Source organism: Lethenteron reissneri, chromosome 43 (assembly GCF_015708825.2).
Source record: "Lethenteron reissneri isolate LAM-NWPU_2019-01 chromosome 43, ASM1570882v1, whole genome shotgun sequence".
Taxonomy (NCBI): domain Eukaryota; kingdom Metazoa; phylum Chordata; class Hyperoartia; order Petromyzontiformes; family Petromyzontidae; genus Lethenteron; species Lethenteron reissneri.
In genome coordinates, this window is record NC_083821.1 from 2,531,877 (window position 1) to 2,557,422 (window position 25,546).

General features: G+C 47.5%; 2 protein-coding genes across 6 annotated transcripts in view; one reads left to right on the forward strand and one right to left on the reverse strand.

Annotated features, from left to right (window-relative positions):
- The window catches only part of LOC133353353 (transient receptor potential cation channel subfamily A member 1-like), a 34,305-nt gene extending 33,856 nt beyond the window's left edge, over nt 1-449 (reverse strand). Inside the window, exon 1 of one of the 2 annotated variants that reach the window (XM_061569535.1) lies at nt 396-449. The gene's annotated coding sequence lies outside the window, so the exon portion shown is untranslated. Of the gene's footprint in view, nt 1-22; nt 93-395 lie in introns of those variants that run through there. The other variant, XM_061569536.1, reaches the window with a different exon arrangement.
- Nucleotides 63-25,504, forward strand: EXTL3 (exostosin like glycosyltransferase 3). 4 transcript variants are annotated; one of them, XM_061569526.1, is made up of 7 exons: nt 63-207; nt 6,744-8,280; nt 11,132-12,198; nt 17,025-17,152; nt 18,735-18,879; nt 19,900-20,028; nt 20,251-25,504. In XM_061569526.1, exons 2-7 carry the CDS (start codon nt 7,164-7,166, stop codon nt 20,458-20,460), a joined length of 2,796 nt encoding a protein of 931 aa, XP_061425510.1. In that variant the 5' UTR covers nt 63-207; nt 6,744-7,163; the 3' UTR covers nt 20,461-25,504. The 4 variants fall into 4 exon arrangements, with proteins under 4 accessions (XP_061425510.1, XP_061425512.1, XP_061425511.1 ...); XM_061569528.1 differs by having other exon boundaries at nt 77-182; XM_061569527.1 differs by having other exon boundaries at nt 84-257.
- The last annotated feature ends 42 nt before the right edge of the window (nt 25,505-25,546 follow it).

The following is a 25,546-nucleotide window of genomic DNA, read 5'->3' on the forward strand; positions in this document are numbered from 1 at the left end:
AAAGAATATTAAAACAATGTACTTATAGACTGCATTTCTAGACTGTTAACACGTATTGCGCGTTGCTCCGCCCCGCGGTGACCATCATCGTGGCCACGCTCCTCCCGCCCTTCGGCTGAGTCGCGTCTTCTCGGGTTAAAACGAAGAGAGAGAGAGAGAAAAAACAGCTTGGAGGCGACCAGGTGAGAGAGGAGACTTCACATCAAGGTGGGAGAGAAGACTTCACACCAAGGCGTGTGTGTTAGTTTCGTTCACAGGTGACTAAAAGACGGGACCGGTCGAGGATGTCGCCCGTCCCCCCCCCCATAGCACCACCGCTGCCGTGTCCGGTGCGACCTGGCCGGCAGGGCTTGCAGGAAAGCCGCTAGGCTTCGTGCGCGCCGGTTGCGGCCTACCGGATTCGCGGTCACTGTTAATTTGTCTTTATCGGTGTTCGCTGCCTGCTATCGATGGTTGTTTAACGTTCGATTGTGATGATAACGCGGGGGGCGATTATGGTAAACGATTGAGGACGTTGAGTAAAAGTTGTGCAACGTGTTAAATCGGTGGCTTGATTTTAAGATTAAATATTTTCGAGTGTGATAATCGCTGTGGCGCCTTGCAAGCCCTCACATTTTACAACGTGGGTTTCTTTCGAAAGCCTCTAATGTTTACCAATTAAACTAACGCAATTGTGCAAATTAATTGTAGTGCATCGTGGTGTGCCACCTCGCCTGCCTACACGTCCCTGTCACGGTGTCCAATGTGTAATAGTTTGCGTTAAAATGTGACTTTGTGAAGGTAATTCTTGCTGTACACTCACGACCGTATTCACAACTTGCCATTCGTGGTTGAGTTTGTCTCTTGCTTTGTGTATGTTGCTGTGTGTACTGTGTTTGCTTATAGCTATGCGAGTGTATATACCAGCTTCATATTAATCGTGTTCAACATATTACATCGCTAAAAACGTGCCTGCTTTAAATCGGAATCTTTAGCCTGACGAAATCCGATGAGCTACTAAGCGTTTGTTTTGTTTACAGATATCCAGTTCCCACGACTGAATACACGACTTGTTAGCGGACAAGGTGTGTGTGTCTGTACTGTGATGTGTGTACTGTGTTGTGTGTACTTCATGGTGTGTTCTGTACCGTGAGGTTTATTTGTACCGCGTCTGTTATTGAGGAAGATGCATTGCTTATACTGTTTCAGTATTTTATAAGACTCACCACCACTACATCGGCTGTGCACACATGTATTGTGCACACTTCTTATGCACTGTGTTGTGTGTTATCACCACTATGTGTGCTGTGTTGTGTAACGTAATGTGTGTGTGTGTTGATGCAATAACTCTGCTGTTTTTGTCCACTACCCTGTGTATTTGTCTATTTCAGACTGATTTTTGGTGTCTTGTTTGTTTGTTGTCCTACGTACGGTGCGAAAGAAATTCAACACACACACACGTGTGTGTGTGTTGAATTTGTGTGTGTACACTACTGTGTATATTATTTGCTAGTGCTCGGTATCCACATGAACAAGGCGGGCAACGTTTACAGGAATGTGTGTGACCCGTCGTATCATACTCTGCCAAATGTATTATGAAACTGACGAGATTGCTGTTACTCATGTTTAGTGTGCAGAGAAATGTGCCACAGACTTTGGAGTTTGAACTATATGGGGTTTTTTCCCTCATGAAATTCTAAATATCGTCTTGGGAAGTTGAAGTTAATGGGTGCTGTTATATTATGAGGGCCTGGACACGCAGCTTTAAGCGTCTAAACAGTTCAGCGGTGGCTTATTTTGTTGTTTAAAAGTTCAGCAGCTTGTATCAGCGTCGTCCTTTTGATGTTCTAATAAGCTAATTTTAATAAGCTGTTAATTATTAACGCGCAGCTGGGGAGGAAGGACCGTACAGTGTGTGTAGTCACAGTTTTTTTTATGACCACGCAAGGTCTAAAAACAGATGTTAAGTTCATTACTCAGTCTGTGTGTGTAAAATATAAAATAATTCGTATCGATCCAGAACGGAAGCATCTGTGCCCAGTGACTCGAGGCCGAGGGTAGATTTTCCACAAATAGTTAAAATAATGAAAAGGAAGAAACACCCCTGTATTTGTTGATAATGTAACCGAAAGAACCAAATAATAAAAATTAAGATGATAATGTAAGGGTTCTCTTTTGCCGATACAGAGGAGAAACCACCTTAACTCCTAGATTAGGTGGTGGCCAAAAAACACATTTGGCGACCTTATTCTAAGTAAGACCCACTGCTTTGTGAACCCGGTGATGATGAATCGTGCAGGCCCTTCGTCAAAGTCCACTGATGGACCAAGGCTTTCTTCCCCCATGCCCTGTCACTGGCGGGTTCTGATTCTTGGTTCTTTCGGTAAAGTCACGTAGAAGGGAAATAATAAAATAATATAACTATAAAACAATACAAAATTCTCACGACGTTTCGACTGCAACACAAGCAATCATCATCAGGTGTGAAATCCACAGCAAGAAAATTCCACAGGAACGAAATTTTCTTGCTGTGAAATTTTCTTGCTGTGGATTTCCACAGGAAGAAAATTTTCTTGCTGTGGATTTCACACCTGATGATGATTGCTTGTGTTGCAGTCGAAACGTCGTGAGAATCTATTATTGTTTTATATTTATATTATTTTATTATTTCCCTTCTACGTGACTTTACCGAAAGAACCAAGAATATGAATCCCTGCAGTCACGAAAGCTTTAAATCTAAATTTGGCGGGTTCTTGTTGTTGTTGATGGTCAGCAGTGGTCAGTGAGGGTTGGTGAAGGGGGGCAAGCCAGCATGTGTTTAGATAACACCGCCGATGCTCTCTAGACGTAGCAGTGAATCGACGAATTCTCTGGGGCAGTAGTGCAGGGTCCTTGCCACCGAGCCAACAACGCGCGCCCCCCATCATCGGAATCTTTCCGCCGGACGAATCCGATGTTCTACAAAACTCTTGATCACGGGTGGTCCCACGACGAAATGGTTTGTAGTGTGGTCAAAATGTGGATTTTAACAAAAATATATGTTGTGGTGGGGTACATTTGTGGGAACCCACACTTGCAGCAGTCGGCACACGCATTCACCTTTTATGGCATTTACAAGAGGTGCGTTGTCATTTATTCTCCGTCTGTAGTTGCAGATACGGATGACGTCCACGTGGCCTGGTTGTTATCGTCCAATTCTGAACAAGTTCCATGGCCCATGGCCCAAAAATGTTTGTTCATTTTCCAAGATATATTTTTTGGCTGTTCCGCTTAACATGGACATTAGAGACTGATCTTGTGCACGTTCTTTACCGCTCGACGTAGCCAAGCCCGCATGAGATTATGTCTGAGCACTTCTCGTCTGTCATTGCCAAAGTGTGATGTCTTGCCAGGTGACAGCGTCGTCGCTTTAACACGGTTGCATGCTCAAGTCCTTTCATCACCATTTGTGACTCGACCTAAAATGATGACCATGCTTCGGACTGACTAATTGCCCTAAATGGTCTTTCCTCTTTCTAGCAGGTATGCTGGTGGATGTGATTAAAAAACAATTATCTTGTCTTCACACTGATTGTATTAATACCTCATGTATTACTCTACTGTACATACCCACTGCTTAATTTGGTGTGAGGATGTGTGTACGTGCTTGTTAATGAGCTGCCCCTGTTGCCTTTTGTTCCGCTACCGGATTGAATTCAATAGTTGTACGTTATGCAAGTGATTGAAGATGGTGTGCTCTGGGCTTATCCTGGGGTTCTCTGTTTGAGTCCACACTCTTATGTGCAGCAATTGGCTCCCCCACCCTCCCCCCACAAGTCTCCCTGTGGCTTGAAATAAGTGGCCAGCGCCTGAATGTAGTGGGAAAGAAATAAAGGCAGTTCTGTGTGCCTCTCTGCCTTGACCTCTTGCATATGTCATCCAAAGGAACTTAAGGTCTCATGGCAGCATTTACCAGTGCAAGTTCAAAATCTTTCCGAGTGATGGCCTTTGTGTAATTACAGTAATAATTCACGGTCCTTTGTTCACTCACTGCTGGATAAAGGTCACCCTTCCCATGCCGTTACGGTCATGCGGTTTGATCGTGCTTTTCCATGCTAGCCTGTGTCACTTGGCAAACGGAGGGCGAGGCTCGGGAATGGTTCGAATCTATCTGTCGCCACAGATGTTCGTCCGTGGCTGGCAATCAAACTTGGGTTATCAGGCATATTGTGTGCATTGTGCTAACCACTTTCCTATGTCCTTTACGTTTTCACACGTTGCATTACACAGTAACGCGAACCTGCGAGCGTGGAGCTTTAAAATGAATCGAGTGGCATTTTGAATTCGCAGCAGGGCTCCGCTGAGTACACCTAAGCTATCTTAGTAAACGTAGCATCAGGAAAATCCTTGCATTATTTTCATTACACCATCGGCAGTCAAAATATAGCTTTGGCATGGTTCTTAAACAGCTATTTTGATAGTTTTTTTAAAGGCTTCTGTTATACGTAGCCTTATAATGCTTGGTGGCAAGGCTTTTGGATGCATTCGGATTTCAACCACGTCCTTCTCTTGTTCTAAGGGATTACGTTTTCCTTCCGACAGACAAATCGTGCAGAAGTTAGCAGCTGTGTGTAAGGCCTTTGTGGCACTAGCGTAGCTCTTCTTGGATTCGCACGACATTTGAGCACGGCGGTGCTGCTGCTGGTTTTTGGTGGTGGTTACACACAGAGCTTGACCTCTTCACTCGAGTTGGCACGAGTCTGTGATGAAAGAGCATTTCCTGGCACGTACTTGGGTGGCAATCCTGTTTGCCGCCCGCCCCGGCCAGTGTTTGTGCAGAAAACGAGGGGGTATGGGGGGGGGGATATTTTAAAGTGTTGGGTCTGTGCTGTGACTGACTGACAGTTCTGTTTGCTGTCTATGTCTGTGTCATCTCATGTTGCCCGCCTGTTGTGTGTGGGCCGAATTTAATTTGTATGCATGTATTTGCGTCGATTGGGTGAGTTTGTGCTCGGTCGTTTTTGAATGCAAACCAAATGTGCAAATAACTAAATGCATTTTTAGCACATTGTGTGTGTGCAGCGTGTGCTCCTCCTCTGATTGCGAGAGCTCAGCTTATTAACAGAGTTAGGATTTACATTGTTTCTTTTGTCCTAAGTCAGCCAGTGTATCCGTTTTTTAGAACTCTGCCATCCGTATAAGTAATTGAAATTCGAAAAGCTATACGTGTGCAAAAGCTGATCAAAAATGTAATACCGCATGGAGTATTACTTGATGAAATTATTTTCTATTGTGCTTACAGCCGGATAAAGCAAACCCTTAAGTAGATTTTACACAATTGCAATCTAGGAAATATCTTTATTTCAATCTGCCTTAGGAAATTGTCCATTCTCTCCTGTAAACGTCAGTCTTTGTGGTTGCAATGAGAATATTAAAGTTTTGGCAAGCTATATAATATTTTTTCAGAATTGCCATACATACACGGTGGTTTTACTGACAAACGCCAACGGTGCAATATTTTTGGAGCGTGCTTTGCAAAGTTGAATATCAAGGTGCACGTCGCCGATGGCGGGGCAGGAGCGATAACAGGCGGCACTGCGGGTTAGATGCTCCCAGTGATGGATGGGCGCCATGGAATGCCGCGCTGTCTGGGAAATGAATCTCTAAGCCTCCAACGTTTGAGGCAGTGGCTCAGCTGTCCCAGTAGATGCGCGCACAGGAGCGCAAACCCGACCGCCTGGATAGCACCATGGCTCAATCTACCCGAGCGGCGAGCGTTTACTATCGCCATCTGAAGTCGCTTATCTGTTGATTTGCCAGTCGACGGGTCGTTATGTACAATACCCTTTTTGGGGTATTTTTTCCCCCTCTTCTCCGGGTTGAATTCCAATTGTGCCGTAGGTGTCATGCTGTCATTAGATTGTGACATTTACATGCGGAGATCTCAAGGTGAGAAGTGTACCACCTTGCCAGTAAATGATGTCCCAGAACTTCTGAATTCTTTTCAAGAGGCTTTTTTTTTATCACACTAAAGGCAATACCTTTCATTGCCCCTTCAAATAGTGTTTGCCGCACGTTATTAAAATCACAATTCCTAATCCTTAGAGGTGGAATATGCCAAATTTTACATTATGCTTTCGTTTGTGCAATCATTGGTAACTGGGCTGAGACCATTCACTCACTACACATGATAACCCAGTTTTAATCATGGGTGACTGAGCCCCATATTCAAACTTACATTTTTATCAGTACTGCCTCAGTGCTCTTGACGGTTTCACATATTGAGAGGTCACCTTTGTGCAGTCATTGATGCTGCTATTTTGAGATGCTGCTTTGGAATAAATAGTATGTGCACCTTCAGGGTTTCAGGTTGCATCTTGCCTCTAAGACTTGGCAGCTTTCCAGCACTCACTTGGGGATGCATATGAAAGTGCCATGTTAACAATCTCTTGACATCCTCGTGGGAAGAGATTTCAATCTGTTGCGGTAGTTCCACAGTAATTACCAAAATCGCTCTCATGCATAACACAGGAAAACAACAGGCGAGTGTCGTGAACCAAATAGAACTTTTGCTACAAGTCTGCAATTTTTACTGCTGAAGGGGCACTTTGATATCACACGACTGCAGTCGGATTGTAAAACAATCACTTGGCATTTTGTATGCCTTCATGCTCGGGTGTGGAACCCATATGTTGGGCTCTGACATTGTCTTCTTGACAGATGTTTTGGACATTAAGCGATTTCATTTATGTCTGTTAAACAACACTGAATTGCTTGTTTTTCAGGCTGTGAAAATGCTTCCTGATGGGAGAGCGGCATGTCACCAAGAACTGAGATGAATGGTGCTGCACATCCTGCCACGTCCCGATGAAATGTTTTGTCATGCAGGCAGGCGATAAATATTGCGTTTTTCAACCACGGCTAAGCAAACATTTATGAGCGAGGTTTGACCTCATCATTTCCAGCAGCCACGTGCGGCTTTGGATAATGGAAATGAAATTCTCCCTTTTTATTGCCGCGGGCGATTGATCTGCCAGTCAAGTTGACGTATCAATGACGGCCGTCGCCGCATCCCCAATAATTTGCCTGTAAAGATGCCCGTGGACGCGTATTGATCGAGTCACTCGTCGCGCATTGAGCCCTCGCAATGGAATCAGTCGCCGACTGTCCGCAGCACAGAGAGGAAGCCTAACAGAACCGTTACCATGTCACGCGCTGGATGCATTGGTTGTATCCAGTGGTGGACCAACGGCATGCGCCTGACGCGGCTGATATGCCTGCTGCTCGTCATCCTGGTGACGATCCCGCTGGTGGCCCACTACTACCTGGCCGTCGACCTGGACAGCACCGGCGGAAAGGGGAACCACGTGCAGAACCGTGACCCCGGCAGGCCACCTGTGGGGCCCTGGCACCCTGGCGCGAGCGGCGCCAGCCTTTGCCAGGGCCGGCACGTGGAGGACCTGTGCCGGATCCGCGAATCGGTGAGCGAGGAGCTGCTGCAGCTGGAGGCGCGGCGCCAAGAGCTGAACGGGGAGATCGCGAAGCTGGGGGCGCGGCTGGAGGTGGCGCGGCGCGGCGTCGAAGGTGCCAAGCAGGAGCTGCAGCAGCTGAAGAACACCATCAGCCAAACGGAGCGCTCTTACCGCGAGATGCTGGCGCAGAACCAGCCCAAGCTCTCGCTGCCCATCCGCCTTCTCCCCGACGACTCGGACCCCATGCTGCCGCTGCCGAAATCCGCGCAGCAGTGCCGCTTTTACAGCTGCTTCGACTTCTCCCGCTGCCCGCTCACGTCGGGCTTTCCCGTCTACCTGTACCCCTCGGAGGGTCTCCTGGGAGATGCGCTGGACCCGTTGGTGCGGCAGGCCGTGCAGTCGGCGCTGCGGGCCAGCGTGTACGCGACGCAGGACCCCAAGGTGGCGTGCCTCTACGTCGTGCTGGTCGGCGACGTGCAGGATGGGTCGGCGCTGCCCGCCGCCGACCTCGAGCGCCACCTCCACGCGCTGCCGCACTGGCGGTCGGACGGACGCAACCACCTGCTGCTGAGCCTGTCGCGGCGGGCGAGCGCCACGCGGAACCTGCTGGACGGCGTGAGCACGGGCCGGGCGATGCTGGCGCAGCCCGTGTTCGCCGAGGCGCAGTACCGGCCGGGCTTCGACGTCGTCATGCCGCCGCTCGTCAACGCCATGGCCGAGCCCAACTTCCTGCAGCTGCCGCCGCAGGTTCCGGCCAAGCGCAAGTACCTGTTCAGCTTCCAGGGCGAGAGCGAGCTGAGCGTGTCGCGGGGCCGTGTCGGCGAGGAGGGCGGAGAGGGCGAGGAAGCAGGTGACCGATTTCGCACGCGGCGCTCCGGCCTGCGCCCGACCTTTGTACGGTCTCGTAAGCGGAGCGGGCTCGATCCTCGAGAGTGCTTGTATGGGGGAAGCCACAACGCGGGAATGGGGTCAGCAGAAGGCAGTGCAGCGAAACACGTTGTACTGTACTTCTATGGCACCACGTCTATTACTACCCCGCCTTCAGAGTGGTCAAATCACCCCCACGACCTGTATGGCATGGGGAGGCCCTCAACCAACAAAGGGACTGGCTATGTACTTTTCATTGTGATGCATGGCATGTAAACGTGTTTTATGTGGTGGGTATTCTATTTGTGTTTTGCTGGGTCCAAGAGACTCAGTGAGATGTCTTTGGTATGTAGGTGTTACAGTCTCTTTGCACGACCCTTATACAAGACATTTAGCATCTTATATACAGGGATAAATAATTCATCTTTTGGGAGCAACTATACATTACTCCCTGTACGTGTCTTCCAGTCTCGACCACCGGAATAGTGTCGAGTATTTCAGGGCTGAATTGCTAGGGTTTTTTTTTAGTCGCCGAGATGTATATTTCAAATATATTGTCGTCACTACAATAATAATACGAATGACTTGTTATGATATACAGCCCTTTGTTAATCCGCTACTGGATGAAGGCCTCCGCATGCTGTGCCGGTCATTTGGGTTGTGTGATCATATTTCACCATGCTGTTCAGCGCAGGTTGGTGAAAGGGGGTGCTCGGAGCCCGTTCACATATCACAACGATGTTAGCTGTGGCTGGCAAAGGATGTCAGATTTGCCGGGTTCATTAAAACAGGGGTTAGCATACTGTGCTACCGCTCCACGCCATAATAGCAAGCTTGTATTGGACAACCCAAAATACGAGATTTTTTGGATTCCATCTTAGCTGAATATGAACGCACGATGAAATGCCAAGCAGACCCTTATTAGCTAGGCATGCAACAATTCATCTATTCATTGCTTCGGATGGATTTTTATACCCATTCTACTTGCATGTAAGAATCTATTATTTTCGATTGTGTATGTGCAGCCAATTTGTCAATACACTAATGAATGAGGGTCTCCCCACGTCGTGCGGGTCTTGAGGGTTATTTGAACGTATATTTGCTACGCTGGTGAATGAAGGTAAGGTGCATAGATGTGGCATCTAAGTAATGTACAATGATGGATTTTTGTCCATAATAGAATTTTTCTGGGTTAGCTCGAGTAAATATAAATGGTGTCGTTAAACCTGCCACTACCCGACACAGCCAATTATTAATGTTTGTCACGTAAAAAGAACATGCCGATTCATTACTAGTACAGCACACCGGTGTGTTGGAGAGTAAACTCATAAACATTTACAATCTGAGTACGACGTTTCGCCAGTAATTGCAACTAGTTTCCTCAGGCGACAGCCAGATTTGTACTAGTAACGAATTGGCATGTTCTGTTTAAGACAAACCTTACTAATTGTCTGCCGGGTGGTGGCAGGTTTAACGATACATTTATATTTACACGATCTAACCCAAAAAAACCTGTATTATGGATGATATTGGTCACGAAAGCCTACATGTTAAATGGATTATGGTGTCCTACCAAATGCAGCCCACCATAGAGACCCGATAATTATATTTGGATTTATTTCTGTCCTTGTGATATATAGCTTTTATAGCTTCACAACACCGTACATTCTACATGCACCGCAATGGCAGACATAGAATGTGTGCGTGAATTGCAGTGCGACCCCGAATTGCTTCGATTCGTAGAGGGGGTAAAACGTATACATCCCCGTTGTTAGCGATCGTCTTGCGGACACTGAAGCCGAACTCTGGCGCTGATACTTACCCCTCGCCTGAATTCGAACTCGAACTATAACCCTGGTGCTGCCCTAGGTTCCACGAGATTGTTTCCAAGTGTGAATCAATGCCCATCTTGAAGGAGCGGGCACTAAATGGGACATTGATCTAGAGCGCAGTTTTAGCGTGGTGTCGCGTTTTTCTCATCAAAGCGCCCTATCGGTTGTTTGATTGTGTTGTAATGGCCACTCCGATGCTACCCGAGTCGAGGTAGGAACATTAAAGTCAGATGAATTAACGGCATGGAATAGCCTCAATTAACTTTTACCGTCCCTCGTAAAGTTGTTTTGTGCTTTGCGAGTTCGTTTTTTGCAACATTTTTTTTACAATTCCATAAAACACGTGTGTTAAAGTTGTTAAGGATAGGAAGGGTATGAATTTAATACCCACTCTATTGTTGGCTGTGCTGTATTTCTACTTCACAGTTGGCTTAATTCTTTACGCCACCAGCAATTTGATGATTTGTTTTGGTTAGGGGTTTTACTATTCACAGTTCATGAGCTCAGACCAGATATTTCACTTGTTGCTACCACCCAAAATGGCATCGCTTGAGTGGTTCCAATTTCGTTGTGTGGCTAACAACAGTTTATTAAAAGTTAACCATTTGACATTACTGGGTTATAAAATAATCTACTCTTTTGAGCCATGGAAATAATTCGGTACTAAAAGCGGTACCAATTCCTGTTCTGGTCCATGGACTATCAGGATTACCATTGGATTCTTGAATCAAAAATTTTCTCTACTCTTTGTCATCTTATGGTTATTGATTTATTTTACAGTCTTTGCGAATATTCAACCAATTTTAACATTGAAAAATAATTTGTATGAACATCGATGCGAGCATTAGAAATAATTTAAATTGATGCATTGTTACGTGCCAAGTATATAGTGTGAAAATTCTTTCAGAAAAATACACACATGTATTTAATAAACAAGCTTCAATTTCCAGCGCGATCCGAGGAAACGAAAAACACTTCTTTTTTTGTTAAATCGCCTTTCAGGAGGCGGCGATGGCAGGAAAATCGACCTCTACGACATCCACATCGTGTCCGTGCTCAAGGCGATCGTCGCCGGCGGCCAGGAGAGCGTTCTGGTCGACTTGACGTGCGACGGCCCCGCAGCCGGTGGCGGCGGCTCCCCATCGGAGTGGGCGCTGTGCGGTGACCACACGTCGCGCATCGAGGTGCTGCGCCGCTCCACGTTCGCGCTGGTGGTGGCCGCCGGCGACCCGCGCCTCTCCGCGTCGCAGCTCGCGTCGACGCGCGTGTACGAGGCGCTGGAGGCCGGCGCCGTACCGGTGGTGCTGGGCGGCGACCGCGCCCGCCTCCCCTTCGCCGAGACGATTCGCTGGGAGCGCGCGGCCGTGCTGCTGCCCAAGGCGCGCGTCACGGAGCTGCACTTCCTGCTGCGCAGCGTGCCCGACAACGACCTGCTCGCCATGCGCCGCCAGGGCCGCTTCCTGTGGGAGACGTACCTGGCGTCGGCCGAGAGCGCGCTGGGCGCCGCGCTGGCCACCGTGCGGGCGCGCGCCCACATCCCGCCGGCACCTGTCCCCGAGGAGCCGTCGCCCGAGATCCCGCACCGCTCCGCCAGGGTGCCCACCGACGGCCTCAACCCGCCGTCCGAGATGGGCGACCTAGAGCTGGGGCCCGCGGAGAACGAGCCGCCCTATGCCTCGGAGCGATACAAGCGCAATTACACGCTCGTCATGCTGGACGCCGACCGCAGCTGGAACTCCCCGCCGGGACCCTTCTACCTGTTCCCCTTCACGCCGCTCGACCCCGTTTTGCCGTCCGAGGCTCAGTTCCTCGGCTCCGGCGCGGGCTTCCGGCCGATCGGCGGCGGCGCCGGCGGCACGGGCAAGGAGTTTCAGGAGGCGCTGGGCGGGAACCTGCCGAGGGAGCAGTTCACGGTGGTGATGCTCACGTACGAGCGCGAGGAGGTGCTCATGGACTCGGTGCGACGTCTCAACGGGCTGCCCTACCTCAACAAGGTGGTGGTGGTCTGGAATGCGCCCAAGCTGCCCTCCGAGGAGTTGGTGTGGCCCGACATCGGCGTCCCTGTCACGGTACGTCGATGCTATTGCGCGTACGTGGCACGGCAGAGCGCGATTTTTTTTGTCCCAACTTTAGCGTACTTACGCTGTTGCTGGAGGAGACCTCCATAAAGCAACGCGGAAATAACATCGGGATCGATCGATAAATGGCCTTCGATATATAACCAGGCAAGAAAGGGTCCATTGAGACCAGGAGTCTTCTTCTTTCAAGAGATGCCAGGGCTTAATTAAGTAAAGAAGAACAACCAATTTCAATGCGTACATTTTGTAAAACAATTAGAATGCAATTACGGTGCAATTAAAACAATTTAAAAATGTTAAATGAATGAAAATACTTTGCATTTTAAAAAGATCATGTTCATGCAGACGATGCTAGGAATTTCATTGAAAATGCTAAGCCACGTGGAGGTGTGGAATAGAATATAACAACGAAACACTTGAGGTGTGGTATGGAAGAAGACGTTTTGATGGGTAGAACGTGCGTGCAGGAAGGAGGAGGGAAGGTTGCTGACATGAACATTGGAGTGGTCAAGTAAAGAGACCTGAAGCCACACGTGATGCATTGCAACTGCAGTCCTTGGAGGTCAGGTGTGAATTTGCAACAACGAGAGCAGTGGTGCGAGATGCCCTTCCTGGGGGTGCGAGACATGGCCATGGAACCTCTATGTATTTTTCGATTTAAAGCTTTCGTGACTGCAGGGATTAATATTCTTGGTTCTTTTGGTAAAGTCACGTAGAAGGAAAAAATAAAATAATAAAAATACAATTCTCACGACAAGACAAATTTCTTGCTGTGGTTTTCACACTGATAATGATTGCTTGTGTTGCAATCGAAACGTCGTGAGAATTGTATTGTTTTAGTTTTATTATTTTATTATTTCCCTTCTACGTGACTTTACCGAAAGAACCAAGAATACTCTATGTATTTATTAACATAATTTTTTTTACGATTAAGAACCAAAGAGGTGCAGGCTGCAGTCAAGGTTAAGAACCATTGAACTAAAGGATCTTCAGGAAGGAAGCGATCACGAGGGTGTGGTGACGTCTTCACCTTGGTTTAAAGTACCTAATTAATGTTTGTATCCCATTGCTGAGAGGAGGGACAGAAATGTCCCCAGCATTATTCGTACATAGTGCTTCACGAATGCTGATACGTGTACATGTACTGGACGTGCGTGATCAATCCGTAGTCATTGGTAGTATGGTGACTGCTCTTCGTGCCACTGTTTGTAGATGTGTATCTGAAAGTCAAGCTCCTGATGCAAGATAGTGGTGTGCCTGGATAAAGGCAAAGATATGGATTTAATGAGCAGACCTCTTTTTTTTCTTTGACATCATAGATGTTTTGGCATTTCATTATTTATTACTATTATTTAGTGTAAACTCTCCTTTTGAACTTGGGTTTTTCAATGGAATGTCAAGTGCCTTTCATTGTAAGTGGCCAATTGTGCCTAGCACACCTATTGTACTGTTATGGGTGGATATGTTTCTGAAGTGAATTTGTTTTCTTAAAGCTGTGTTTTATCTGCACTGTGGATTCTGCCCACTGAAAAAAAACCTTATTACTCTGATATCCATATTCCTTGTTCATCTGCTTTACTATGCTAAGGGCAGCTTCAGCTTTAATATAATAACATATTTAGAATTTTACATTTTTATTTATGTTGTAAATCCATTGCTGAATGAAGAGCTCCGTGTGTCGTGTCAGTCATTAGGGATTTGCTTAACCATCTCTCACCACGCTTGTCAGTGCGGGATGGTGAAGGGCGGTGGGGGTTGTGCACAGGACTGGTTCAGCTATCACCCGACATTGATGTTATCCGCGGCCGGCAAATCAAACTCGGGTGGTCGGCTTTGGAATCGTTGCTCCACCGTTACGCACCCAGTTCGTTTTGTTGTTGTTGTTATTGGCTTGTGAAAAGGGTGCTTTGTAAGTCCAGTCCTCTACGGACAGTCACAATGTGACTAAAACACACCTTCGGCGTGTGTGCTGATATACTTTCATTTTTCGCCGGCGCTAACTGCGGGGTTGATGTGTGTAGACGGTAGCGATCGATTCGGCTTGGAGTGTGCTCTCGAGCTCAAGCTTGCCACGCCTCGAACAACCGCTCTTTGGATCCTCCCCACGCACTCGCAGTAGTTTTTTTGTGTGCGTGTGTGAGGTTCTATTTTTTTCTAGAAATATTCCAAGATATTCCATGGCCATCCCCCCCTCTCCCTCCCACATTCTCATTGCAAACAAATAAATTAATTCGTAAGCTGATGTGTTTTCAGTGGGTGGCATTCTGGCCCATGGTGATGGGGGTGGGTTGCGTGACAGAAAATAAATAAGCAGAAATTTTTGCGAGGATTGCAGCTCGTCTGCATTGCAGCCTCCTTTGTTCGGCGATCCGTGGAACCTCTGCAACTCCCGCCGCAGTGCAAGTTTGTGCGTCTTTGAAGATAGCATCTGGCTTCGCTTTGTTCTGTGGTTTTAAAAGGCATGCTGCCATGCAAGTGTGTGTGTGTGTCTTTTGGGAAATAAAACATATCGTAGGGTTTTTTCAAATGTAAGAATTCAGTGCTTGTGGCCAGGGCTTGTATTTGTAGGTGTCCTTTGCTACTTTCATCCCCAGAAAGCGAACGGTTCTTATCTCGTAGTGGCAAGTGAAACATCGTGTATAATTGCTCAAATTAGGATGTGAAAATTGTAACGCTAGTAATTGGCGCGTCAAACGAGTTGCAGTTTAATGGGTTTGGCTGTGTTGGCTGATGGGAGGGTCTTGCGACAGAAATTTGGCCAGGTTATTGTGGCCAAACCCAACATTTTTTTCTACCATTCGGTTTGTGTGGCTGCAAGACAAAATGTCCCTGTGGTGGATGCGCTTGACCAGCCACTTAAAATATATTTTTGTTCTCTTTGATGTTCAAACTCGACGTGGGACAAAACCGAGGCAATGTAAGAGCTATTTATTGTTCATGTTTCCTCATCCTTTCCGATATAAAAGCATGACAGAATTCATCTTCTTGGTTCTTTCGGTAAAGTCACGTAGAAGGGAAGTAATAAAATAATAAAAATAAAACATCAAACAATTCTCGACAGCGTCTGAAATTCATTCAGACGCTGTCGCCTCGACAGAACTGGTTTTCACCTGAGGATGGCTGCTTGCGTTGTGGCCGAAACGTCGTGAGAATTGTTTTATTATGTTTTTTATTATTTTATTACTTCCCTTCTACGTGACTTTACCGAAAGAACCAAGAAGATGAATCCCTGCAGTCACGAAAGCTTTAAATCGAAACATGACAGAATTCTCAAAAGATTTGCGATCAGCACTTTGTGGAGCCAACGACAGGGAACCGAGAAGTGGTTGTCGGCGAGATGCAGGTAGCGGTTTCTAATGACCTATGACCTTGCCTGTCCATTAGTCCAGTGGTATCCCTGCTGGGTCAGCCGTTAAACAATGCGGGCTGGAGAGACGTATTGAATTCTGTGTGCCTAAATGCAGTTTTGTGTAACCAATCGGGGCCAGCGTTTTTTTTTTTTTACCAGATGAGAGCTCGTGGAAGTAGCCAAGCCCCTCTTACAGAGGGGACCTGGAGGACAAATGCATAGTGCAGGCTTCTTCTCTGAATACCTTGACGAGAAGTGCCCTCACAATAGGCTTATCTCTCACTGATAATACGGGCATAGAGCACGGACGCATTGTCAACTCCTTTGCCTCCGGACACTGCCGAGTATACACCGGTGCATCTAAGAGGCTTGATCATTCAGTGTGTCTGTGTGTTTTGTGTTAAGAACCTTGTCTTTTAAGCGAAAGGGTTTGGTCATGAATTGTTGGTAATTTTCATCATCATCATCAGCCATGAATAATCCACTGCTGGAATATTGCCTGCCCAAGCCTTCGCCATCTCTCACTGACTTGCGATGCAGCGATCCATCGAGCACATGAGCAGTTGACAATGCTCCATCTCCACAGTGGACGTCCTCTCTCAGGCGTGTTTTGCCTCTTTTGGCTGCCGCTTTGTCATGAGTCTCAACCCCCGTCCATCGTCACCTAGTGACCTATGCTGCCCGAGCCCACTTAATACGTTTATCAAGTGAGCTTGGGAGCCATGGTGGCGATATGTTAACTACCTCGCCTGGTATACAGGAAGTTGTGGCTTCGATCCCGACCCTGACGCCTGTATATTTGGAGTTTCCATGTTCTCCCCATAGTCACGTGGATTTTATTCTGTGTCCTCCAGTTTTTCCCTCCATTTAGAATCAACAACAAGCATTTAGAGTAGTTGGTTGCTACAAATTTACACACAATGCTAAGCCACCTCATTGAGCTATCATTTGTGATAACCAGGTCGCTTCTGAAAAATATCTACGTAGCTCAGTGGGCCTTACCTGGTAGAAGAAAAAAGAGTTTTTTTTTGGTGAGTTTTTTTTATCAGGCAATATGATGACATATTCTTGGTTCTTTCGGTAAAGGCACGTGGAAGGGAAATAACAAAACAATATTAATATAAAACAATAAAAATTCTCACGACGTTTCGACTGCAACACAAGCAATCATCATCAGGTGCGAAATCCACAGCAAGAAAATTTGAAAAAAAAAATTCTTGCTGTGGATTTCACACCTGATGATGATTGATTGTGTTGCAGTCGAAACGTCGTGAGAATTTTTATTGTTTTATATTTATACTATTTTATTATTTCCCTTCTACGTGACTTTACCGAAAGAACCAAGAATATGAATCCCTGCAGTCACGAAAGCTTTCAATCAAAATATGATGACACTTATATTGCGCGTTGTTGCCCCGTAATCTACGGGTTACATGATCGCTGTCCCCCCCCCGGCCGCATGTCGCAGGTTGTGAAGACGAAGAAGAACAGCCTGAACAACAGATTCCTGCCGTACGACGCCATCGAGACCGAAGCGATCCTGTCCATCGACGACGATGCACATCTTCGACACGACGAAATCATGTTTGGCTTCAGGTGGGTTTTATGCAAAAAAACGCCCTTGGGCAAATGGTGTTTTGAAGAGGTTGGACCGCATTGGATTATTCCTGCAGAGCACTGAGCCGGCTCCGCTGAGACCCTGGTTTTAGCCCGCCCGTGCTGGAACCAGGTTCTCAAGTGTGGTGGCTTGACGATGTCAACCTTGTCACCAATGACTGCGCAATCACGTTACGTTAAAACAATTTTTATTAAATAACTGCTTTCATTGACGTGCGATCACACAGTCTTTGCCACATTGTAACGGTTATCACGCTGGGCTTGCAATCTAGAGGTCGCGAGTTCATTCTGCTGGCACGGCACAGTTGGAGTAATGGTGCAGGTGCCTCTGTATACCCCTAGCAGTATGAATCGGTCATGAAGAGTTGGCCAAAATACCCTCTTAGAAGGGGTCTTCTCACGGAGGCCTATTTCACCAGCAGTGGCTTGACCGATCGGTTTGCAGCGCTGCTCCTTTACCCTTTGCAGGGCATATAAAAGGTGTGCCTCCTGGTGTGGCTTAAAAGAAGCCCATTCGAATGGCTTCAGTCGTCGTTCTGTGATGTTATCTTCAAGGGCCTATTCTGACACGCGGTGGTGGGGGAGTTGCCTGTAGTGAGGGTTACTGAATGGATATTTGCTCATTTCTGCGGATGCCCGTAGCACAATTGGATTGTAATTAGGTGAGGATTAAAACACGCCATTCAAAGGCTGCGAATTAACACATTCAGTTATTGGAAGCCTTTGCTCAAAAACAACAAAAAATGCCGCATTCGTTTTCCCCTCTCTCAAACTGACCAAACCAGTCCAGTGGAGGAGTGAGTGGGAGGTGTGGTGGTCAGTGTCCGGGCACATGTCACTTGCTCAACGCGGAAGCGTTTATTTTGGTGTGGCTTTTGCTTTGAACTGATGCGACCTTTCGCTCCTCCACCCCCCCCCCCCCCCGCCTAAAAGAAAGGTCGGCAACAGGTTGGATAGTGGGAAATAAGGTGCGTCCACTCTCGCTGTCCAGCCACCGCGAGCAGGCCACACGAAACATTGTGGTTGCCAAAGGTGGAATGGCGTGGACCGTTACATTTACATACAGGGTATATAGTCATGAACACTTGCCGTAGCTTTTTTGAGAGCAGCAATGCCTGATGGGATGGCTAAAATTTGCAACCCTTTGAATTGAGGGTCGATGCAAAAATATGCCCACACATTCAGCTCTTAAGCTGGTGATCTGGACAAGGCTGAGAGAGCATCGAACATGCAACGTGGTGACCACGTGGTATATAATGGGTGTTGTGTCTTCCTGTTGTTTGTGAGCAACACACCAATTTGTTTGTATCCAGCTTGCACACAATTTCCTTTTCCGATGGATTTTCTCAATTTACAGAACGATGTAATTGAATTTCACCCCCTTTCTTGTTTCCCCCTTATTTATTTTACACTGCATGCGTGCGCGTTCGCTGGCTGGAACGTCAAATTGCATCTCTGGTGGTGTCGCCTACACAACGCCCTTGACGGAACGCATGGGGGTGGTGGGGGGGGGGGGAACTCTCCCGGTGTTTCTCTTCACCTGGGTGATTTTGGCGCCCAGGGTTTGGCGGGAGGCACGTGACCGCATTGTGGGGTTCCCCGGGCGCTACCACGCCTGGGACTCGCTGCACCAGTCGTGGCTCTACAACTCCAACTACTCGTGCGAGCTCTCCATGGTGCTCACAGGGGCAGCCTTCTTCCACAAGGTGAGATCTGCTCATTTGCATTTTAATCAACCCACGGGGCATTCCCTTTATAGTTTAGACACGGCCCAAACAACTGAAACGAAACTAAACTATGTTTTTTATTTGACCAGGTAAGGCCCACTGAGCTTATTACGTAGCTCTTTTTCAGAAGTGATCTGGCCACAAATGATAGCTCAACGAAGTGGCTTATCACGTTGAAATGTACAACACCCAAATACTCTAAATGCACGTTGATTCTAAATGTGGTGGGAAAACCGGGAGGACCCGGAGAAAAATCCACACAACCACGGCAAGAGAGAGAATATACAAACTCCAAATATACAGGCGTCAGGGTCGGGATCCAATCCACGACGTCCTGTACACCAGATGAGGTCGTTAACATCTCGCCACGCCAATAAACAGCCCTAATCTTGCAGCTGTGTGCCCTAGGCCCATGTTCGCGTGCTGTGCAACACAGGGCTTGAAGCTCCGCTGTTGAGATTAAAACTCTTTAAGAAAGAATTCTCTAATTGGAAGCTGTAGTGAGCCACGCCATGATAACTCTTTCGTGATGCAATTGTGACGCCACTCCCACAGTTTAATATCGCCTTGCGGTCATCTCACCGAGAGACTAACTAGTCATGCGTTGTAATAACTTTGTTTTATTTCATGTAAATTAGATGCCGATTTCCTTTAGGCTAATGCTCAACGAATTAGCTGGAATAAATTAGAAAATACGGATGAGTCGGACAGTAGAGATGAGATGAGTTATTTCTTAAATATAAACACGACCCCAAATTGTGAAGTTCCCCCTTCCTCAGCAATCCGTGATGTCAACTCCCTGCCCCTGTTCAAGTACGGGCTCTATACCTTTTCTTCTGTCTAGCGGATTGCGTCTCTCTCTCTCCATATCAAACAAATATGGCCACTGTTCTTTTGTAGCATCTTGAGACACAGCCGCATTTTGACGCTGTATATTTTATACATAGATACTGTGACTAGAGAAACTAATGGCCCTGCGGGTGGTGCGTTGTGCTGCAGTACTACGCCTACCTGTACTCGTACGTGATGCCCCAAGCCATCCGCGACATGGTCGACGAGTACATCAACTGCGAAGACATCGCCATGAACTTCCTCGTCTCCCACATCACGCGCAAGCCGCCCATCAAGGTGATCTTCCTCCAGTGTGTTTTTTTTTAAGATCTTGGTTTTTTATTTTATTTCCTTTTCTGTATTTAATTGCAGTTGCGCTACTGCTCCATGCCATGGGAATTCTCGCACGTCGCAATGGATTTGCCTCGGTTCTTAAAGAACGGATCCCTGGAAAGGTGGCCTAACACAGGTCTGGTCCGATCTCTGGTCCGGGTCTCCGTCCGTTTGCTCACTTCGCAGGTGACGTCCCGCTGGACGTTCCGTTGCCCGGGCTGTCCCCAGGCGCTCTCGCACGACGAGTCCCACTTCCACGAGCGCCACCGCTGCATCAACTTCTTCGTCAAGGTGTACGGCTACATGCCGCTCCTCTACACGCAGTTCCGCGCCGACTCGGTGCTCTTCAAGACGCGGCTGCCCCACGACAAAACCAAATGTTTTAAGTTCATATGAAGGAGGTGGAGGCGGAGGGGGAAGAGGAGAGGCGGTCCCCGGTCATCGTCTTTGCCACCGACCCCGTCGTCGAGCCTCGGCGGGGGAGGCGGGGGGAGCCTGTGTGACACCAGGGGTGGCAGGAGAACGATCTGTGGAGATTCTGCTTTGGGTTGGTTTTGGACGCCCCGTCTGCAAGAGTTGCGGGCGCCTAAATTATTCCTGTTAGAACTGAAAGCCCCTAAGGCTTGCGCGCGACGATGTTCATCGCGAAGAGTCGCGCGACGCCCAGAGAATGTGCCCAAGGGAAGCTCGTATCGACTGTCGGGATTTGGTTTCGCTGGTTGACGCCTATTTATTTCTCACACGTGACTTGAACCCATCACAGGAAGCGAATGCCGAATGCAGTTTATGACGAGTAAGTACTGTATTTATTTGTGGTTCTGTTGACCTCCCCCTACCCCCCACCCGATGATGTAAAGGCATAAGTGGCTTTCGTATTTTAGATGTTAAACACGGTATGCTGCCAAGCCACAAAAGAAACATGCCCCGCTACGCAGGCTGTGTTTCCATTAAACAAAGCGACGTTCGCAAATTTTTCGTGCAATCTTACCGCATTATCCGTAACAAAGGTTTTTTGGGTTACATCACGTAACTATAAATGTGTCGTTAAACCCGCCACCACCCGACACGGACAATTAGTAAGGTTTGTCTCGTAAACAGAATGTGCCAATTCGTTACTAGTGTACAGCACACCGTTGTTGTTGGAGAGCAAATCCACAAGATTTACAATCTTGAGTGACTTTTCGCTAGTAATTACAACTCGCTTCATCAGGCGACAGCCAGATAATGCATTAATGCATATTAAACACACTGTAACCGATGACTATACAAGATTATACACACGCATATATATACTGTAGCGTATTGTTAACAAAAGACGATAAAAAAAAACTTGCACTTGGCAGGGAACCAACATTTGTTGCGGCTAAATTTCAATGGAAACGGACACAAAACGGCAAAATAAAGATATAGATATGAAACTCGCGTTGGCACAGACGGCCAATCAAAAAAGCAGGCCGCTGAAAAAATAAATAAAAGCCGCTGACCTTTCCATTGTGCTGGGATATTGCTAGGCGGCGACCTTCATCTAACAATGGGCGAAATAAAATTAGACCGGGATTTTGGTGATTATTCTCCATTTGGCGTGGCACGTGATTATCAAGCTGTGCCGTCCCCATAAGTTGCGGTGTCATCGCAGCCACAAGGCTCATTGTGAGCACTCCACCCCGTAATTATATTGTCATGGTTTATATACTCTATATATATATATATATACACACACACGTGACTCATTGCGAGACTCGTTATCATTCATTTTCATTTTCTTACCACTGCTGGATGGAGACCTCCCCATGACGTCGCCGATTGCCTGTTACTCCGTCTCCGCCGTGATCACCCTCTGCGGGTTATTTCCTCCTTTTTGGCTACCATGCCATCGCCAGCCTCGCCCATCGGCCATTATCCCACTCTTGTGATGTCTCGCCCAGGGCCACTTGGACGAAACATCGCTACGATGTCTCTGTTGTGTTCGTCTCTTGGTGTAATTCCCAGGCATGTACCTCTGCATGCTGCTTTTGCGTACTTTTTCAGTTTTTTTCTGTCATAACTGACATTGTGCATCAACGGACAACACTTTACGCACATTGGTATGCTTCTTTTCGTTATGAACTTTTAAGTTTAAAAGCACCACATGCTGCCCTCACTCACCTCGTTTATTTCATCATTTTGATCCTGGCCTGCCTTAAACAAATTGTCAAACTTGTCTCTCCAACAATTATTTCGTTTTATTTAGCAAAGTTGTACATGACCGTTGCTTTGGAATTTGCATATCAACCGTGCAGCCTTCTCCGTTGGATTCTTCCATCATTTCACGTCGTAGTTCACTGCCGTTTAATTCTTCGGACTGTCGTCAGCACATGCGGGATGGTAGATACTTTATTCGATCGATTTAAAAAAGAACAAAAATACGTTGTAGGGTCGCTGTGAATCTCTTTGGTGTGAGCGTATCTCTTGCCCCACTCCAGTGTAGTAACCTCCTCTATCTGTAAGAAATAGATTTTAGACCAGTGCTATGTATTGTTGGATTAAGGGGCTCGGGGTTTTTTGCGAGAAGTTGAGCGCAGTGGCGTTTATGTTTGGCCGTCTGTACGGGAATCTTTATTGGCGGTGGGCAGTGGTGGGTGGAAAAAAAAACCCCGTGGAAACCCGTATCGCTCTTAGTTGGGCACAACGCGCATACGCAGACCCGATTGCACGGACGGGTTATGTACGTTGCGAAAGGAAGTTAATGCGACCTTCAGACGTGCAGCAAAATAAAGAATTAACCGCATTTTAATGGAAACATAGTCATCCCGATGACCTGCTTTGATAAAACCGGATCTGCCGGAGGCTTTTACATTTCGACCGACTTAACGAGGTTAAAAAGGCGGACGGTTTTATTTTGTTTTTGATGGACTTTTGTCACTCATGCCCGTCGCTTCTAACAATTTTTACGCCCTCATTGTCATCGCAACTTTATTGACACGGAGCCATCTGTTCATAAATATCAGTTCCACTGCGATGACATAAATGCAGATAAATTAAAAAACCCTACGGGAACAAACTTGGCGTTTAGTTTTGTCTCCTGCAACAGACCGTGCTCGCTCCGTTGTTCCCGTAGCGGCGAGAGCGCCAATTGTACCCCATTGTCTCGCCACATCCTGGACGGAACTTTTCTGATCTCTGTAAAAAGTTGAGTTTCGCTTCTACATTATATATATGAGCAGCTGTGCAAGATACTGATCGAAAACATCAAAAGATTATCCTCTATTCTTTTTTTAATATTCTAAACATTCGATTTCGTGTCTCCCGAGTTCTCGGAGGAGTTTGCCGGTGGCAGACTTTGATTGTGCTCGGCAAGATGATTCCACTGTGCAAGTTGTCCCAGTTGTGCTGTGTATTTCTTTGATGTGACTTGGGGTTGTGCCCGCTACGCGTTGTTAGGCACGATGCTCCACATATTCAGGGCGGCACCTGCTGGAATCGTTTCTTGAAATGTTCCAGAAGTTCCTCTGCATAATTGGGGAATTGAATTCAGACCCCACCCCCCCCCCCCCAAAGAAGAAGCTGCCTAGCGTGCAGAGCGAAACGTCGGACATCACGCAGAGCAACATGCGGTACGTCCCCAAAATACAGGGGAGCTGCCCCAGGTAATTGTTGATGTACGTTTCGTATCGTTATTTGATGTAGCCATAGTCACAATTCTGCCCAGCCATCGTGTGGTATATCGACAGTGTTACTGTATTTGACTAAATTTTGTATTAAAAAGATAAAAGGCGATTTCAGAATGTGCTCGCGCGTGACAGCAAGCGTATTCCCGGCACGTCGCACCGGCGCGCCGCACCGATGCGTCTTACCGATGTGCCGATCGGAATTCGGGCAAGTTGCTGCCTGACCACCGGCGAGGTGCATTTAAACCGGGTCAACGTTTAAACCGGGTCAACGTTTAAACCGGGTCAACGTTTAAACCGGGTCAACGTTAGGCAGGTTACACTGTACTCGATTACAATATTACGATAAAGACTGACGATTTTTGCGAGCCGTTTTTATATATATACAGTATATGTGTTTTGTGTGTGAAATCCTGAGGTTACTCACCTCTGAACGGCCGTGAAGAAAGTAATGTTTACATAACATGTTGTCTATGTCCTGTTGGCGTGTGGCACGATGCCGATGTTATGGGATGCCTGTAGTTAACACAAGAGTTGCATTCTCTTGTAACGTTGTGGATATTGTCGATTCAATTAGGCTAAGTGATATTTATTCAATTTTTTTGTATATATATTTTTTAAGCTTTTATCGGGTGCGACGCTTGGTTTAACCCCACGTCACCATTTGTCCACCAGAGTGGGAGTCAAGGTCCCGATGTGGGTAGACGTACCCCGTAAGTCTTACCCGGGAGAGCCGCGTGTACAACGTAAGGATTATTAATGCCCATACTTTGTGTTACAAATGCAAAGCTATATTAGCTCCATTGTGTGTGATTTTCGTACGTGGGCGAGTTCCCCTTTCGTGGGGCTTGGCAGCCACTGCTCCTCCGACCGTCGGGCAGTTGGCCTCGACCAAATGATTAACCCGGCAGCTTCGGCTGCATCTTCGTCGTCGTCGTTGGTGAATGCGTTTGTGAACTGTGCTACGGTGCACCCTGGCCCGGAGGGAACCCCTCGGCCATCTCAAAACGGCACTCGTTTAATGCCCTGACGGCAAAGCTACATCCTCGCAATGTCAACAGGTTACAACGCATGAACCCTTTCCCGTTCCGATGGCGTACGTGTACGTCGTCAGAAACGGAACCGGAAGAAAAAATGTAATAACTTTATCGCTACTGAGGCTCTCCCCCAAGGCCGTGCGGGGAGGGCGTGCGGCACAGTTTGGCGCCAACTATCATCGGTGTGTGGTCGTGTCCCTACGGTTCTCTGCGGTGAGTCCAATGTCTTTAAAAACCACCGCGCAATACGCTTCTCTAAATAAAATGAACGCTGAACCGTTTGCGCATTCCGAGATTCAGCGGTGAACGGGACACCACCCCCCCCACCCCGCAACTTGCCGTCGTCTCGGAAAGGGTTGGAGGGTAAGAGGCATGGTGAGGTGGTTGGCAACACTCACTGCTACGGAGCCCTAAGACCCGAGTTCGATTCCCAGCCATGGTAAAACGTAACTGGCAAAATGATATCCGAACTTGACCCTGGCCCTGTCCTCTCCCTTCACCAAGCTGCACTGACCAGCGTGGTGAAGCACGGTTGAACCCCTTCGTCGGGCAGGTAGGGGGGGGGTATATCGCGGTTTGGGTACCGAGCGACGAGCGGAGGAGCCGGGACCCCACGTTGCCCACGAGGGTTGCCACAGCTCTGTCACGGCCACGATAGAAACCACTGGAATAAAGGCATCGAGCACGGGACGTTGAATAAAGTTTTATAAAATGCCCATCGCTGCGAGTGTGATCGTCCAGTCGTCTCTTGCCACCAGGTCAACCAACTTGCGTTGTTTCGCACCTCCGATATAGCAC